Below are 16261 nucleotides of genomic sequence, written 5' to 3'. Positions count from 1 at the left end.
AATTTTACCGTCTCTCAATGTGATGAGAATTACTTTTTTATTCAAATTTTCCCTTGAGTCAAGTGTCAAACACTCAAAACCATCAAAAAGACTCTGGTATAGAAAGAGTGAAAAGAGGAAAGTTAAGTAAGAAATTAGGAGGTTAACCATAACCATAAGATTATGTTCATAACACTGTACTGTATATTTGTGACATACTGTACGGTCAATACCAAATGTGCCTGAAATCACAGATCCTTTCTTTGGTATTTCTGGTCTCAGGATTCTTGCCTCTGGTTTTGATATTGGTCTCGGTCTGCGGTATTAAACCATACCATAGTCACAAATGCTCTCAGATTTTAATTTTTAGCTTTTTAAACAATTAATCTGTTGAATGATGTTGATTTTAGGCTTCTTTTTAGATCAATATTTATTGTGAAAATTTTTAATAATGAATATTTTAATAACCCCCAGATAATATTATAACAATTTCTTGTAGCTTTTATTTAGTCAAATTTATAACATAACATAATAAGGTGCAATTTATAACATATGGCAGTTATTTAATTTAATTTTGAGACATGAACAAAAGAATTACGCAACAGTCTGGGATTGCCCAAGATGGCATGTGGCACTTTTTGGTTGTGGTTTGCAAGAAGAAAAGAAAAGAAAAAAAGATTTATCGTTACACTTGGTTTGTTTCTAGTGAAATACAATGCCTGGTATATTTCAACCTCGTGGGTATAGAGAACCCCACTGGCATACCTTGGAAAGTGAAAATGAGGATAGGGAAGTGAAAGAGTGAATCAAGCTGTAATCATGAAAAATCACTTTTGCCCCTCCCTATGGTAAAAATAGCACTGTATGAGGTTGTTTGAGGGCAAGAGGAATCAAGCACTGAGCTGGTGTTTCAGCCAAGCGCCTCAGGGAGACTTAAGATCAGAAAGAGATACAATCACTCTCTCAGAACCGATAACATACTCATCAACACGAGTTTATGACTTAGACCAAACAAGAGGTTATTAGTGTCACGCCCTGTCTAAGTCAAACACACAAACCTTAACAAATCCAGTAGAACTGTGTTAACACTAGAACATTCGACTTTTTAATTTGCCAAAATGTGGAAATTCACATTCTATCTTCTAATTTCTATGCTTTCGATTTGTAACTTTCCTTAAAGTGACATTAACTAACATTCTTAAAGGGTTAGAAATTCAAGTAAATAAATATGAAGTATTGTAATTTGCAGGCCTTTCTATTTATTATGTTCATTTAGTACATCAAAAATGTCCCCCTATGTCAACTTACAAATTTCAGGCAGCAATTAAACTTAAGTTTTTGAACTTAAGTTGTTAAATCTTGTATAACTTTAAAAAATGAAGTTGAAATTGGTTAAATTATTGTTGCTATGACTTATAGATCACATCATTTTTTACAGATGCATGAAATGTTGTGACACTGGCATGAAAAAGACAAATACATACATGCATGTTTAAGCCTTGTAGGAGAATTTTACAGTTAAAGACCCAAAAGACCAGATATGATGAATGAAGACCCAGAGTCAGAGATTAAAAAATAAATTGAAGAAATTTTTACTGAAGATTAGTTTGCAGTTTCATCAGCAGAAGCCAGCTTCAAGTCTCACAAGGAGTTTATAGGCCGCTCTGCGTACAATCACATTTCCACAGCAGTTATACTCTAACAGAGTCTACTAACTACGTCATTACTTAGCTTAAAATTATTCTGATTGGCTAAGAAAAATAGACAAAAGTGGTAATCTTCCACATATGGACAGATAGTCAGGAGCGTATCTCCATCCATCATGAGGCTGATGACTTACAAGTGAAAGAGTGTGTAATATCATGACAACAAAAGCAAAATCTTTATATCTTTTAAAATAATCCTATTTAAAACTGTCACTGCCATTGGAATAAGGGATCTTTGTAATACACATTTTCAGTTCACGCAGATTGATCTAATGCAGAATGAAATGTGTGTTTGTGTTCTTGTGGTTTATGAGGATACAAATGTGTATAATGACATGGGTATTACACTTCCTGTGTCCTCGTAAACCAAATGACTTAAAAACATACCAAAACATTTTTCTTTATTTGAAATTCCAAAGGTTTCCTGTGATGAGTAGATTTAAGGGCAGGTTTAGTGTAAGGTGATACAGTTTGTTAAAAATCATTGCGTCTATGGAGAGTCCCTGTAAACCACACATTCTAGGTGTGTGGTTGAGCACCCTCATTGAGCTTTTTGCCTGCTTGACATACATACATTTTTGCTCAACATAATTAGTCAATATTATCATAAATACGTAAATGTGTGCCAGTTTGAGGTGTTTCCAGCTGAGTTTTGTTTCTCCCTCAACCTACGCTACCATCTAAGGGTCTTTTTCTACAGGTCTTCAACTGTTGCCCATGGCTTGCTAAGTATCATTTTTTTGTAACTGCATGTGTATACTAAAAAAAGTCCCTGCACAATTCAATTGAATTGAAGCAGACCCTGCCACCTAGTGGCACATCAGCTCTAATCACGCCAACAAATAGACTAGAAAGAATAGGAAAACAGAGTAACCTGATTTTATTCTTCAACCTGGATATTTCCATTTCTAAGACCCAAAACACATGATTAACATCTATTCTACAAAGAATAGGCAGCCAACTGAACAACAGCAGCAAAGCAAAAGCAATGACGGGGAGGCACATAATATGATTAAGATACACTGTATATATACTTTATTTAACACTGGAGAAAAATCATAACCACAACACACAAAACTCCTTTTAAAGACAACATACTACAACCTTAATGTATTATAAGGTGACACAAATTTTAAGGTCACAGTATAGGTTTATAAAATTATAGGGTGATGCATTTGGGCTTCCCTCAATTGAAATGGCATGACTTTCTTTGGCTTGACATCTGACCTGACTGTGGCCTTGGTGTATCAGCCACACAAAAAAAACTGAGAATTGCTTTGGAAATAGAGAAGAGGAATCTGGGGTCAGCTGCACTGAAATCAAGAGGTTAACCAAAGAGTATGACCGTAATGCTGCACACGTTTGACATTATGGTCAATACCACACTTTAAAGAGAAAACGTGTATCATTTGGTCACTTCTCTGGAAAATATTGGCCACTGTGTGGGCCGAGAAAGCTGAGTGGTTGTCAATGAGGGAGGTCCACAGTGAGGTCCCATGGGATATCATCCTCAGTATGACTGTCAGCACCTTCAAACTCATTCCAGGAGATGTCATTTACCTGGCAAATAAAGTAATTATTAGTTAGCTTTCTGATTAGCTTTTACTAAACCACTGACCTTACAGTTCCTTATAGCAATTGTTCCTCATAGCAAAACGTATGAACTGATTTCAGTAGACTTAAATTAGAATAAATGTAATACATAATACAAGCTTTTCTAATAAAAAGGCAAAATGATGACAAGTTTAAAATTTAGTTCTCTGTAAATGGAATGGAAATTTGATAAGTCAAAGTTCAAACAACTTGAAGGAACACTAACTTTTATGACTCCTTCTGAGTTCTCCTCTGGAAGGATCTCATCTGGATCATACTTGATTTCAATTGCTAATTTTCCATTTCCTGTAAGACATTAATTACGTGAAATGGATGTTACCACAGACTGCAATGTGTTGTATAATGGCTGTATAGTTTGTGTGATACTTACCCAAGATCATGAGAAGCACTTTTTCAAAGGCAACCACCACAGCTTTGTCTTTGGCTCGTTTCATTAGTATCCCTCTTTTTCTCAGCTTTTCTTCTGGGTCTAAAAGATATTTGCAGATATTGTGAACTTATAACATGTTTAACATATATATATATATATATATATATATATATATATATATATATATATATATATATATATATATATTTTTTTTTTTATACACACACACACACACACACACACACACACACACACACACACACACACACACACACACACACACACACACACACACACACACACACACACAATATTGTGTTTATTTGGCTATATCATCATCATGTAGGGCTATTACATGGCAAGAACAAGGTAAAATAAATGGGAAAAAAAGATAAATAAACAAATTCACTAACAAAGAGGATAAATATTTTAAATATTATTTTAATTATGAATTTAAAGAATTTAATTTAAATATTATTTTTATTATTTTTTTATATTTATTATTATTATAAACAGTGTCATGGTAATACATTACAAGAAATGAGAGTTATGTACATAATCAGATTTACTCTTTTCAAGTAACTAGTAAAGTAATGCATTTCTTTCGAATTTACAACAAAATATCGGAGTTTACTTTTTCAAATAATCAAAACAAATTTTGCCATTTATTGACTGACACCTCTCCTGTCCCCATGTTGAGAGAAATCGGGAGTAAGAAGCAGAGGCGATGTGTGCGCTGTGTGAACATGATGGTTATTGTAATTCTAGACTAAATGTGAGCATGCATTTACTCATCCCACTTGCACAAAAACAGATTCAGTATTCCCTAAAATGAATAAAAACAGTAAAATTCAAACTCAGATTATTACACAAACCTGCAATAATTAATTATGTTAAATAACACAATATACTTTATGTATTTAATCTCACTTTATCTTTGCTGCTGACCTTTGACAATCCAATTCAACCATACAAATAAGCAAAAATGACATTTGTGGCTCCTTTTTTATTACTGAAGTAAGAGTGTTGAACTTCCTTCTCCATCCTATTCTTCTGGAATTCAGAATTGGCAGCACAGCTGAAAGGTTTGTTTGAGCTCCATTATTGATTGGCATTTCTTTAAGCCTGAGGCTTAATCATGTCACTTTTAGTGTGAAAGGGCCTTTATATTTGCCAATATAGAACTTTAGTTTGTTTCTTATTAAAAAACAAACAAGCAAGCCCAGCCCAGCTGAGAAATTGTAATGGTAATGTAATGCATTACTTTCCATATAAAGTAACTAAGTAATGCAATTCATTCATTTTAAAAGTAACTTTCCCCAAAACTGATTATAATTATGTACTATTATGTTAAGATATATTTAGGTGTGCTCAAAAAAAAGAAAAAAAATCAAGCATGTTGCTTGACTCAAGCCAAATCACCTCGATCGTTGTCAATGATCTCCTCTGCTACACCGACCCCCTGACAGCTCACTCCATGCTGTGGGAAGGTCAACTCTGCTATACAGCCATATTTCAAAAATACACCCTGGTCATCTGCTTCTTCCTGACACCCGTCTTCCACGCACTTTGAGATGTCCTTCAACTGTTGAAACACAAAAAAATACGTGTTTACAAAGTAGCCATGAACAGATGCACACTTAGCCTTGGGGGGAAAATGAAGAGTCTGTTTAGTGTATATCACCCATATTGATGCATTGCTTACAGTGATAATGCGAGTAGACCAGCCGCCGAAGCCCAGATAGTGATTAGCCAGGTTGTGACATTTGGAAAGGCTAAGAGGTTTAGTGCTATAGAAGGACAAATTCTGCTTTGTGCTCAATCGGACCTGAGGGGTTGGTTGAAAGAGAGAATAATAAATATATATGCAAAATAAACTTTTAATTCACACACTCATACCCTCTGTAAAAAAAAAAAAAAAAAAAATCACATCACAGCTTTATCTGTCGCTGTAAAACATTAGGCTACCTTTAAAGGAGAGCTTTGGAAAAGACACTGTTTATCAGTGGCCCGCTGAGCTTTGGATGCCTGTACTGATGAATAGAACTTCACCATTGCGTAGAACCCAGGTTCTGCCACCGTGGCATTCGGACACACCTTCAAAAGGTAAAGAGCTCCAAATGCTGAATACACGCTCCACAGGGACTCCTAAGAAGTCAGGTTATACAGTGAGAAGTTTAATAAACAGTAATTAAGAATAAAGTTGGACACATTTATGCTATTACTGGGGATTTTGGACTAAAAATCCCTAAAGTCCAAAGCAATTCAGGTCTTGTTATCCAAATATAATGCTTATGTACATCTCTGTGCAAAAATTAAACATAACCTGACTTAAAGAGCAGGTGAATGGTCTAGAAAATCAAAAGATATTATTATTATTATTAAGGAGAAGAAGAAATGTAATAATAATAATATGTTTTAATGTACATAAATGTGGGCCTCTGAAAATGTTGGTTGAATGCCCCAAATAAAAAATAGATTTAAGGGCAGGTTTAGTGTAAGGTGATACAGTTTGTTAAAAATCATTACGTCTATGGAGAGTCCCTGTAAACCACACAATCTCATTGAGCTTTTTGCCTGCTTGACGTACATACATTTTTGCTCAACATAATTAGTCAATATTATCATAAATACGTAAATGTGTGCCAGTTTGAGGTGTTTCCAGCTGAGTTTTGTTTCTCCCTCAACCTACGCTACCATCTAAGGGTCTTTTTCTACAGGTATTTCACTGTTGCCCATGGCTTGCTGAGTATCATTTTTTTGTAACTGCATGTGTATACTAAAAAAAGTCCCTGCACAATTGAATTGAATTGAATTGAATTGAATTGAAGCAGACCCTGCCACCTAGTGGCACATCAGCTCTAATCACGCCAACAAATAGACTAGAAAGAATAGGAAAACAGAGTAATTTGATTTTATGAATATAATCAACTGATATTATTCTTCAACCTGGATAATTCCATTTCCAAGACTTTCTAATTTCTAAAGAGCTCCAAATGCTGAATACACGACTCCTAAGAAGTCAGGTTATGCTTAATAAACAGTAATTCAACTGCAATTCAGGTCTTGTTATGCAAATATAATGCTTATGTAGCCTACATCTCTGGGGAAAATTAAACATAACCTGACTTAAAGACCAGGCTATTATTATTATTATTATTATTAAGAAGAAGAAGAAGAAATGTAATAATATAATGTTTTAACTTACATAAATGTGGGCCTCTGAAAATGTTGGCTGAATGTCCCAAATAAAAATAGTTTTGTTGTTTTCGAGAGGGACTTTAAACTCAATTATATCGACCTCAATATCCATTGGGATATAGCTTTAAATAAAGCTACCATTCGAAAACGGCGTTGTTGCCTCAAAAAATCATTTAAATGTATTTAAAACGCTAGTAATCAGTTGGCACGGATCTCCTCTACGACTTCCGTAAACAGAATTGCATTTCGCGCTCTCTTAGACGTCATATTACGTAGTGCGCTGTGATTGGATCAGTGGAAGGATTCTGGAAGGATGTAACAAATGAGAATTTCCCGCTATGTTACAGTATCTACGAACGTTCCAAACGTTCTAGAAGCGTTCAAAATAATAACCAACATCATTTATAAACATTTAAAAATGGAATTTTGTCTCATCATCTTAATATGTAGAGACCTGCAGCACTGCATCGTAGAACAATATTGCTTTTAAATGTCAAAAGTTTTTATTTATTATTTTTGCAAAACTTTTGCATTTTATTTATTAAACTAAAGGTAAAAGTTTAGCCTATTCAGATCCTGGTTTAACAAAATGCTGTAGCAGTGCTTTGGGTAATTTTTCGGTCCATTTTGAATATCCGAGCATTGAAAATGTAAGGTATGTGTAATGTTGAGACGGGTAGAAAAAAAAAAAAATCACCCAGGTCATACAGCAGACACATTGGATGCAGTTTAGAACTTTAATGGATAAAGACACACAGCTTCAAGAGAACAGCATGAGCTAATAATATGGACATAATCTATCAGACAGACAAATGTTTACATTCATACTGGTTGGGAGTGAACCCATCTATCCAAATGACAGTTTCGACAAAAGGCATCTTTAGCCATTTTTGGAGAGTCAAAGCGATTTGCGCACATTTGAAAATATATCTCCATAAATTGCTTAGCACCACTGTGAAATGTTAAATCAGATCTTAATTTCTTTAATTTACGAGCACTCCCCAATGAGAAGAATAAATACAATAGTGTTAAGTAGGGTTTAGATATGGGAGGGAGCTGGAGAACAGACCTAGCCATGCCTGGTTGACATTTCCTGCATATATAAGACCAGATAATAATTATATTAGGAGATTTTGAGGACTTAAACTGGTTTTAGATTTGCAGCAAAGTGTGGCACAGGCTTTGGCTAGCAATACATTGGCGCCATCTACAGGGTGCAGTTTGAATCCAGGGATCTCCTGCAATTTGCAACCCTCAGATAAGTTTCCACCTTGTGCATGTCCTTCTTGAAGCAAGCCAGAAGACGAAAGCTCTCTCTGAGGCTGCTCTCCCCCATGGTCAAGTAGAAATCCTCAAAAGGCAGCGGCAGGGAGTCGTTTTCATCCATGTTTGGTTGACCATCCAGACATCCCTGTGCAGATACAAATGGCAAATTGTCATAGCTATCCAAATAAGCCCTGAAGACGTAAAGATACCTTCTGGTATGACCACTAGACACATTGTATGAAAAAAAAAGAGTAGCCTAGAATAAATCTGGTCTCTCTCACCTTGATGAGCACGCTGATGCCCACTTTCAAGTCGGCCAGCTTCTCAGTGATCTGGTTGGGGTTCCCGACGGTCAGGCTGTTTGAGATGGCTCCGCTCAGGGTCTGGCTGGGGAACTCCCAGGACTCAATGAGGCGGAAAGAGATGCGAAGGAGCTTCAACATCTGAAGAGAGAAAAAATAATACTGGAGGCTTCAGAAAACTAGCCATTTTTGATGCTTATGCTGCCCATATTTGGTCTGTTTTCCAAACTGCAAGAAAATACTACACTGTGAAAAAAGAATTATTGGTTTAACTTAAAAAATAAGTTTCAAGAAGGTGATTGGTTTAATCAACAGAAACTCACAATATTATGTTATCTGAACCACATTAATTAAGTTGATTTGACAAAAGAAAAAATGTGATAAATAGTGAAAATAATTTTTTTAGAGTGTAGTGATGATGGAACTTTTAATCTGGTGTTTGAGCAATTGTGAAGACAACAACAATATTTCACTTGCATCATGCATGTACAATACTACTATTTGTTTCATAGTTCTATATATCGTTGACTAAAGCATAAGAGATTGGGGTTTCATTATTAACGACATTGTGTACTTACAGAGCTCTTCTGTGTTTCATCTTTTCCAGTGGGCGCCTCAATGGAGTCAGAGTTGCAGAAAGACAGAGGAAAGATTTTACTCAGCTGTCTGCGTTCCTCAGGCAACAGGTTGTCCTCCTTGATAACAAAAGGAAAATAGTATTTACTCACTCAAATAACATTTAAATACATCTGATAGAAATGCAAAGAACACTTATTAAAGGGATAGTTCACCCAAAAATGAAAATTCTGTCATTATTTACTCACCATGAAGTTGTTTCTTTCTTTTGCTGATCACAAAAGACAATATTTTGAAGAATGTCTGTGACTTCCATAGTATTTTTTTCCATACTATGGAAGTCAATGGGGACCATCAACTGTTTGGCTACCCATGTTCTTCAAAATATCTTCTTTTGTGTTCAGCAGAAGAAAGAAATTCTTACAGGTTTGGAACAAATTGAGGGCAAATAAATGTTGACAGAATTTTAATTTGAGTCCTAAACTCATATTTCACTTGAATAGGTGTGATCGATTTTGTTCTAAATGACAGGTTAGAATCTGCAATTTTTGAATAGATTTTAATGGGAATCTTACAAAGTCGTTAATCATTTTTGCAGCCAGCTGGTGCAGGTGTTGAACACGGATGACTGCGTTGTTGAAGAGCCGCTGGTTCTCTGAGGCCGTCCCCTGGTTCACCAACAAACTAACCAGCACCACCGACAACAGCACTAATGCTAGGAGAAGAAAAGAAAGAGGTTTGTTTAACATCTGCAGCATCGTTCCTGATAAAATAACCAAGATTTTGGATTAATCAAAACAGATTTTGGAGATTTTTGTTTTCCATACTCCAATAAACTCTTTTACAACTATGAGTTTTACAAGTAAGAGGAAAGCACAAAGAAACATCTAAACGAAATAAGGAGTTAAAAAATAAGTCTTAAATCCACAAATGACATTCAACAGAAAGCATCACATCCATACCTCTAGCCATTTCGCTCAGGGTAGATTCTTACAGTCTTAGTTGAAGGCTTGTGAGTGTTTGTTTTCCTGGCTCAGGTATACTGATATTTATATGTGGCATGAACATGTTTTGATGCATCCTAATCAGAAACATGATAGTTTCCTTGCTTTAATATGCATGCTACATGTATTTAGACAAAAAACATTAGTGTTGTGGTTCCGGTCATTTATATCAATTTCCATGATGTTGTTGGCACTAAGAAAAAGCCGAAAGGTCATCTTTTTATTTATTGACTATGAATTAAATCCTTTGTATCATTTGAAAGAAATATGAAAGAAACACTGTCTTTCCATGTAAAATTCTGGTGAAATTATGGAAAATATTGTGGTTTATATATTTTCAAAATGTTCTACAAATAACTCAGCTTATAGTTGTGTTTATTTTTAATTTAATTTATTTATTTGACAGGGACAGTGCTAATCGAATTAATCAACTGAAACAAGAACTGTGAGTAAGCCAGGGTTTAGGCTAAATGTTTCAATCACTATAGTGGTTGTCATTCACACAGCGCTATAGGATGTGTGTAGCATCACCACGTAAGCTGTAAATGGTGTCATCTCCTTCCAAAAGGACACGTTGTCAATAATTATGAGAGTGAATCAGGTCATATACGTGTCACTGTGGGGATGTGGGATGATTTTCCTATGCAGACGTGTTGTTGCTCTTTGTGTAATATTCAGCAGTAGTGGGGCTGTGAAATGTCAGTGTGACATTAAGAGTTTAATCCCTTTTCGGGGAAAAACAGAATACAATCAGTTACCTGACCCTTACTGTATAGCTGTTTTGGGTGTCATTTTAGGTTAGCAGTATAAGGAACAAAGAGTAGCAGTGTGTCCTGGATAATTAAAGTTAGATAATTCATTAGCTATATGTGACCCTGGACCACAAAACCAGTCATAAGTCGCACGGGTATATTTCTAGCAATAGCCAACAATATATTGTTTGGGTCAAAATTATCCATTTTTCTTTTATGCCACAAATCATTAGGATATTAAGTAAAGATCATGTTCCATGAAGATATTTTGTAAATTTCCAACTGTAAATATATCAAAATTATTTTTGTGAGTGGATATGCATTGCTAAGGACTTCATTTGGACAACTTTAAATGTGATTTTCTCAATATTTTGATTTTTTTTGGGCAGATTCCAGATTTATAGTCGTATCTCCAAATATTGTCCTATCCAAACAAACCATACATCAATGAAAAACTTATTTATTCAGCTTTCAGATGATAAAAAATTAAAAAATGGACCTTTATGGCTGGTTTTGTGGTCTAGGGTCACATGTAAAAGATTAGAGCCATACTGAAAGTACAAAATAGTGAATGGTGAATCTCACGAATCTGTCAAAAAAAAAACATCTGGGCCATATTTTACTCCCAAATTAAAGGAAATAATAATAATAAAAAAGAGGAAAAACTATACATTAAAAAAGCCTATTATTATTATTATTATTATTATTATTATTATTATTATTTTATTTTTTTGCATTGTGACCTATATGTTAATGGCAAATAGGCACATTTAAAGTTGCCATGAAATTGAGCATTCTTATTTTTATGGAATATTTCAGTATTTATTATAAATGATTTATCCTTGCACATCTTTTTTTTTTTTTTTAATTCATGTGCCCTCATAAGCTTTAATCAAAATAACTCCTCTTGCAGTCACATCTGATGATGTCTTTACTGGCTCAAGGGGCGGGACAGCCTGTCACTCACATGACATCACAGCAACAGAAAACCACAACCATCCAATCAATTCCTGTCAGACAAAATCAAATCCCACCCTACATTTTTTTTCTTGTTCAAGAAGTTGTTTCACTCGGATATACATCATAATAAGGAAACGATTGTCGCAAATTCCATTCATTCCATTTTTTTTGCAATAACTTTTGCTGATTATAATTTTTTGTATACAGACATGATTTTATTAAAGTAATGAGAGTGAGATTAAAGTAATGAGAAGAATACTTTGTTGCAGTAAACAAATGAACATTTTGTGGGAAATGTTCTTAATTTTCATAAAAATAATGTCACAATCTTAAATGTCTTAAATATGCTTAATTTTGTATGCCAAATATGGGGCTATATCTTTTTTTTTCTTTTGAATTTGGATTAAAATATGACCTCTTTGTGAGATTCACAAAGATCATATTTCTTTCATATAAGATAATGAGTAGTTATGCCCTGAGTTTTTTGCATTTTGTTTACCAAAAGCCTCTCTTTTAGCAGATTCTGGTCTCAGATCAGCTTGCCAGGGAAACATCTAGACAGAACTGACTGGCACCACAAGCATTTGATGACTGTAACTTACTTCCACCCTGTGGTTACAATCGGAATGGAAGCAGGTGCCTGAGGTAAATCCCCCATGATGCCTCAGCTGTTCATACTGGGCATTCTGATGACTGTCTACCGCCTGAACTTGGCACCTGTCAGTCAAGTGTGGGAAACCAATACTCCCTGAAGAAAACCCTGTCAGGTGCATTTAGGAACAGCATCCTTCCTCTAAATATCAACTTAATAATTATGAATACAGAGAGATTTGTGTGAGAATAAATTGCCAATATAATTACTAATATAGGCCTATTACAAGATTTTGTTTGTCATTTCATTTCTAGCCACAAAAACTAAATTCAAGATCTCTTTTTTTTAAAGAGGCTGTAATTAATTTTTAGTTGAATATGTTAGCCTTAAGGTTATGAATAAGGTTATGAACAAAATTTGCGTTTAGGAGAAACTATATTAGCATTCAAAACTTACAGTCTCTCACTTCGGCTAAAATGGATCACCACGCACTTCAGCTTCTCATCAGATCTTCTGTCCAATCAAATGTCTCTAGAATCTAAAGCGTCCCGCCCCCTACATTATAAATAGACGCTGAAGCTGTGGCTGAAATTGGCCACTTGTTCACACATTTACTATTTTCTACATGGTAAATGGCACATAGTGCACTATATAAGGGATATATATTTCATTTTAGTGTCATGCAAACCGCAGCGCGAGCACAGTCTGCTCCGGTTCAGAGACACGATAGCACAGAGCAGATCATATGCACGAGTCGGCGCAGACCACAAAACGTATCAGACCCATGTGAATTTTATACAGAATGCTGTATTTTAAAGCAATATGGAGGAGATTAGGAGGAGAAACAGTTAGAGATTAGAAGGAAACTGAGGTTTTACCGAGCTCAGAAGCTCTGGCCGAGCTGTAATATAAACTAAACACTATTAGCTATTTTAAAAAAGGGGAGGAGCTTTTCGATATGTCCTGACCTGTCTTCCTGTTTCAGTTAAATTTAGGTCAACACAAAATGAATAATGCCAGTGAAGTCCACAATTTCCCGCAGAATTGGGATACTTTAACACTGTTGTTTTTCATGTCCGCGGGTTGAATCAACCCCAAATAACATGATACGTATTTAGCCCCTGGAATGCGAAATTTACCTGCCGTAAACTCAGATTTTTTTCCTGAAATATGGCTTGTTTTGAGTAGCAATTGGGCAGGTTTTGTTGTGAAAACCTGGCAACCCTAATAATTCTGCGTGTTCCAAGGCACTTCAGTGGGCCTTTAAAGCTGTTTCCAGTTACTTTGGTTGTACAAAAAAAAAACAGTCCGTTAGTAGCTAATGAATTGGAAATCTTGCACATTTACAGGAAATAGCTTATTCTATTTCTAAGGTGAGTAGCACTTTAAGCCCCTTGAAATGTTGATCAAAGCATTAAAGATCTTACAATTAAAGGTGCCATAGAATTGAAAATTGAATTTACCTTGGCATAGTTGAATAACAAGAGTTCAGTACATGGAAAAGACATACATTGAGTCTCAAACACCATTGTTTCCTCCTTCTTATGTAAATTTATTTGTTTAAAAGACCTCTGAAGAACAGGCGAATCTCAACATAATACCGACTGTTACGTAACAGTCGGGATCATTAATATGTACGCCCCCAATATTTGCATATGCCAGCCCATGTTCAAGGCATTAGACAAGAGCAAGACGTCTGGATGTGCACAGGTGAATCATCAGACTAGGTAAGCAAGCAAGAACAATAGCAAAAAATGGCAAATGGAGCAATAATAACTGACATGATCCATGATATGATATTTTTAGTGATATTTGTAAATTGTCTTTCTAAATGTTTCGTTAGCATGTTGCTAATGTACTGTTAAATGAGGTTAAAGTTACCATAGTTTCTTACTGTATTCACGGAGACAAGAGCCGTCACTATTTTCATTTTTAAACACTTGCAGTCTGTATAATTCATAAACACAACTTCATTCTTTATAAATCTCTCCAACAGTGTGTAATGTTAGCTTTAGCCACGGAGCACTATCAAACTCATTCAGAATCAAATGTAAACATCCAAATAAATACTGTACTTACTTACATGATCCGATGCATGCATGCAGCATGCATGATGAACATTTTGTGAAGATCCATTTTGAGGGTTATATTAGCTGTGTGAACTTTGTTTATGCAATGTATTATAGAGTCGCAAGCTCGGGGGCGGGGAGAGTGAGGATTTAAAGGGGCCGCAGCCTGAATCGGCGCATATTTAATGATGCCCCAAAATAGGCAGTTACAAAAATTAATTTAAAAAAAATCTATGGGGTATTTTGAGCTGAAACTTCACAGACACATTCAGTGGACACCTTAGACTTATATTACATATTGTGAAAAAGCATTCTAGGGCACCTTTAAGAGAATGCTTACAATTATCTTGGGGTTATAACTTAGCTAGTATCATATCACTGATTCTAATGGAGTAAACAGAGATCTCAAGTTAAGGTGAGTTGGCGCAATGCTGCTGTGATACTATATTCAAGTAGACAGCTTTTACATACCGGACACATTTAAATGACAAGTTCTATATAGAGAACACGCTTCCGCTTTACACTGCCAGCTTGATTGATATCATCCCAGATGTGTGTGTGTGTGTGTGTTTTATTTGTGAATAGAATGATTTGAGAATATTTCCATTTTGTGCTTCAATGGAAGCATAAAATTCTTTGCCACTGGTATGCATAACAGTAAAATTGAACCCACAATATTGCTAGCATCATAATATATAAACTTGACAACCTTTAAGCAAAGAAGCGGCACCTGCCCCTGACGCCACCTGCTACATGTTCACAATAACCTTTGACCCTTTCGTTGTAAACTGTTCTTGAACTTTTGACATCGTTGATGCACTTGCGGCAATAACTTTTCTGCACAAAGACAAGACCTGTCTTTCTGTGTCCTTAAACGATTTACAGAACTATATAAGCTGTGCTCAGGAAACTCTTTTCCTTTAAGACAAACTCCACCTTGTTCCCACTTCTCGTCAACTCTTGTTTCAAAGGGGGGCAATGTTACACATCTCCCCTGGAATGCACTGACTCCATCCCACCCACTCTCCGGTTCCACAAGCTGCTCATCACAGTTCTCCAGTCGTCTCATGTTGCATCTCTCCGGGCAGCTGCGGCTTCTTTGCTTTGGAGGCACCACTTGTTGATGGGGCAAGCTTCTCCAGTGCTTCCTTAGCTTACATAAAGGCTGAATCCCAGGACAGGCCTTTCACATTCCCATTCAGCCTGTAAAAGTAGCAAACAAAGGTTGTTCAGGTCACGTGTGCCATCCTGACAGTGCTAAGCACTATGTAATGTATTCATTATTACAGTTAATGAAACAACTCCCACATTTTTTGTTGTGAAAAGTTACCCATCTGTGACTTCTGTGTTTCTGCACATGGTCCAGAGAAATTGGTTCTAGCCTATGTTTCATGGTAATCTTTTCTCCATAATTATGTCTTGTCCCATACTCTAAAAAAACTGTAAAAATAGGGCACAATGTGCTGTATTAATTTAACAGCATTTTCCATATTTATTTATTTTTTTTAAAGGTGTTTTTGCACTTCATTGTGTTGTATTTTAGGGTTAATGGTCCATAAATTACTGTATGATGTCCGGGTAATTTTCTGTTATTTTACGGATTTATTTTTTACAGTGCATGTTTCTATCGATAAACAGCCTTAAAAATAAATAAATGTATAATTTAAATAAATAAATAAAAAATAAATAAATGCATTTTAAATATTAAATAAAAAAAATAATACAAATATATAAATATAATATCATATAAATAAAATTAATATAATATAAATAAAAAATTTGACTATTTGACTATTTACAAAAAGTTATAGGAAAACAACATAAGTGGACAAATCAAAATATGTGTATGATTAATATTTATTCAATACGA

The 16261-nt window shown here is 35.2% G+C and overlaps 2 protein-coding genes and 1 long non-coding RNA gene across 5 annotated transcripts; 1 reads left to right on the top strand and 2 right to left on the bottom strand.

Annotated features, from left to right (window-relative positions):
* Window positions 1-2697: 2697 nt before the first annotated feature.
* Window positions 2698-7165, bottom strand: rdm1 (RAD52 motif containing 1). Of its 3 annotated transcripts, none has more exons than XM_048197663.1 (7): window positions 6878-7165; window positions 5638-5817; window positions 5375-5497; window positions 5092-5254; window positions 3670-3768; window positions 3505-3584; window positions 2698-3245 (listed from the first exon to the last, which is right to left on the bottom strand). In XM_048197663.1, the coding sequence occupies exons 1-7, from the start codon at window positions 6980-6982 to the stop codon at window positions 3153-3155; spliced, it is 843 nt and encodes a 280-aa protein (XP_048053620.1). In that variant the 5' UTR covers window positions 6983-7165; the 3' UTR covers window positions 2698-3152. The 3 variants fall into 3 exon arrangements, with proteins under 3 accessions (XP_048053620.1, XP_048053613.1, XP_048053631.1); XM_048197656.1 differs by lacking the exon at window positions 6878-7165 and adding an exon at window positions 6097-6210; XM_048197674.1 differs by lacking the exons at window positions 5375-5497; window positions 6878-7165 and adding an exon at window positions 6097-6210.
* A 428-nt stretch (window positions 7166-7593) lies between these two features.
* Window positions 7594-10195, bottom strand: gh1 (growth hormone 1). Its single transcript, XM_048197635.1, has 5 exons — window positions 9977-10195; window positions 9590-9729; window positions 9017-9133; window positions 8418-8579; window positions 7594-8281 (listed from the first exon to the last, which is right to left on the bottom strand). Exons 1-5 carry the CDS (start codon window positions 9984-9986, stop codon window positions 8078-8080), a joined length of 633 nt encoding a protein of 210 aa, XP_048053592.1. The 5' UTR covers window positions 9987-10195; the 3' UTR covers window positions 7594-8077.
* On the top strand, window positions 9045-12977 carry LOC125272641. Its single transcript, XR_007185900.1, has 3 exons — window positions 9045-9124; window positions 9613-9750; window positions 12251-12977. It is a non-coding gene; the product is annotated as an uncharacterized LOC125272641 (long non-coding RNA).
* Window positions 12978-16261: the final 3284 nt, after the last annotated feature.

The sequence above is a fragment of the Megalobrama amblycephala genome, linkage group LG1 (assembly GCF_018812025.1).
Source record: "Megalobrama amblycephala isolate DHTTF-2021 linkage group LG1, ASM1881202v1, whole genome shotgun sequence".
In the NCBI taxonomy this organism is placed as follows: domain Eukaryota; kingdom Metazoa; phylum Chordata; class Actinopteri; order Cypriniformes; family Xenocyprididae; genus Megalobrama; species Megalobrama amblycephala.
Note: the sequence above shows the minus strand (reverse complement) of the source record. Positions and strands in the feature narration are given on the sequence as shown.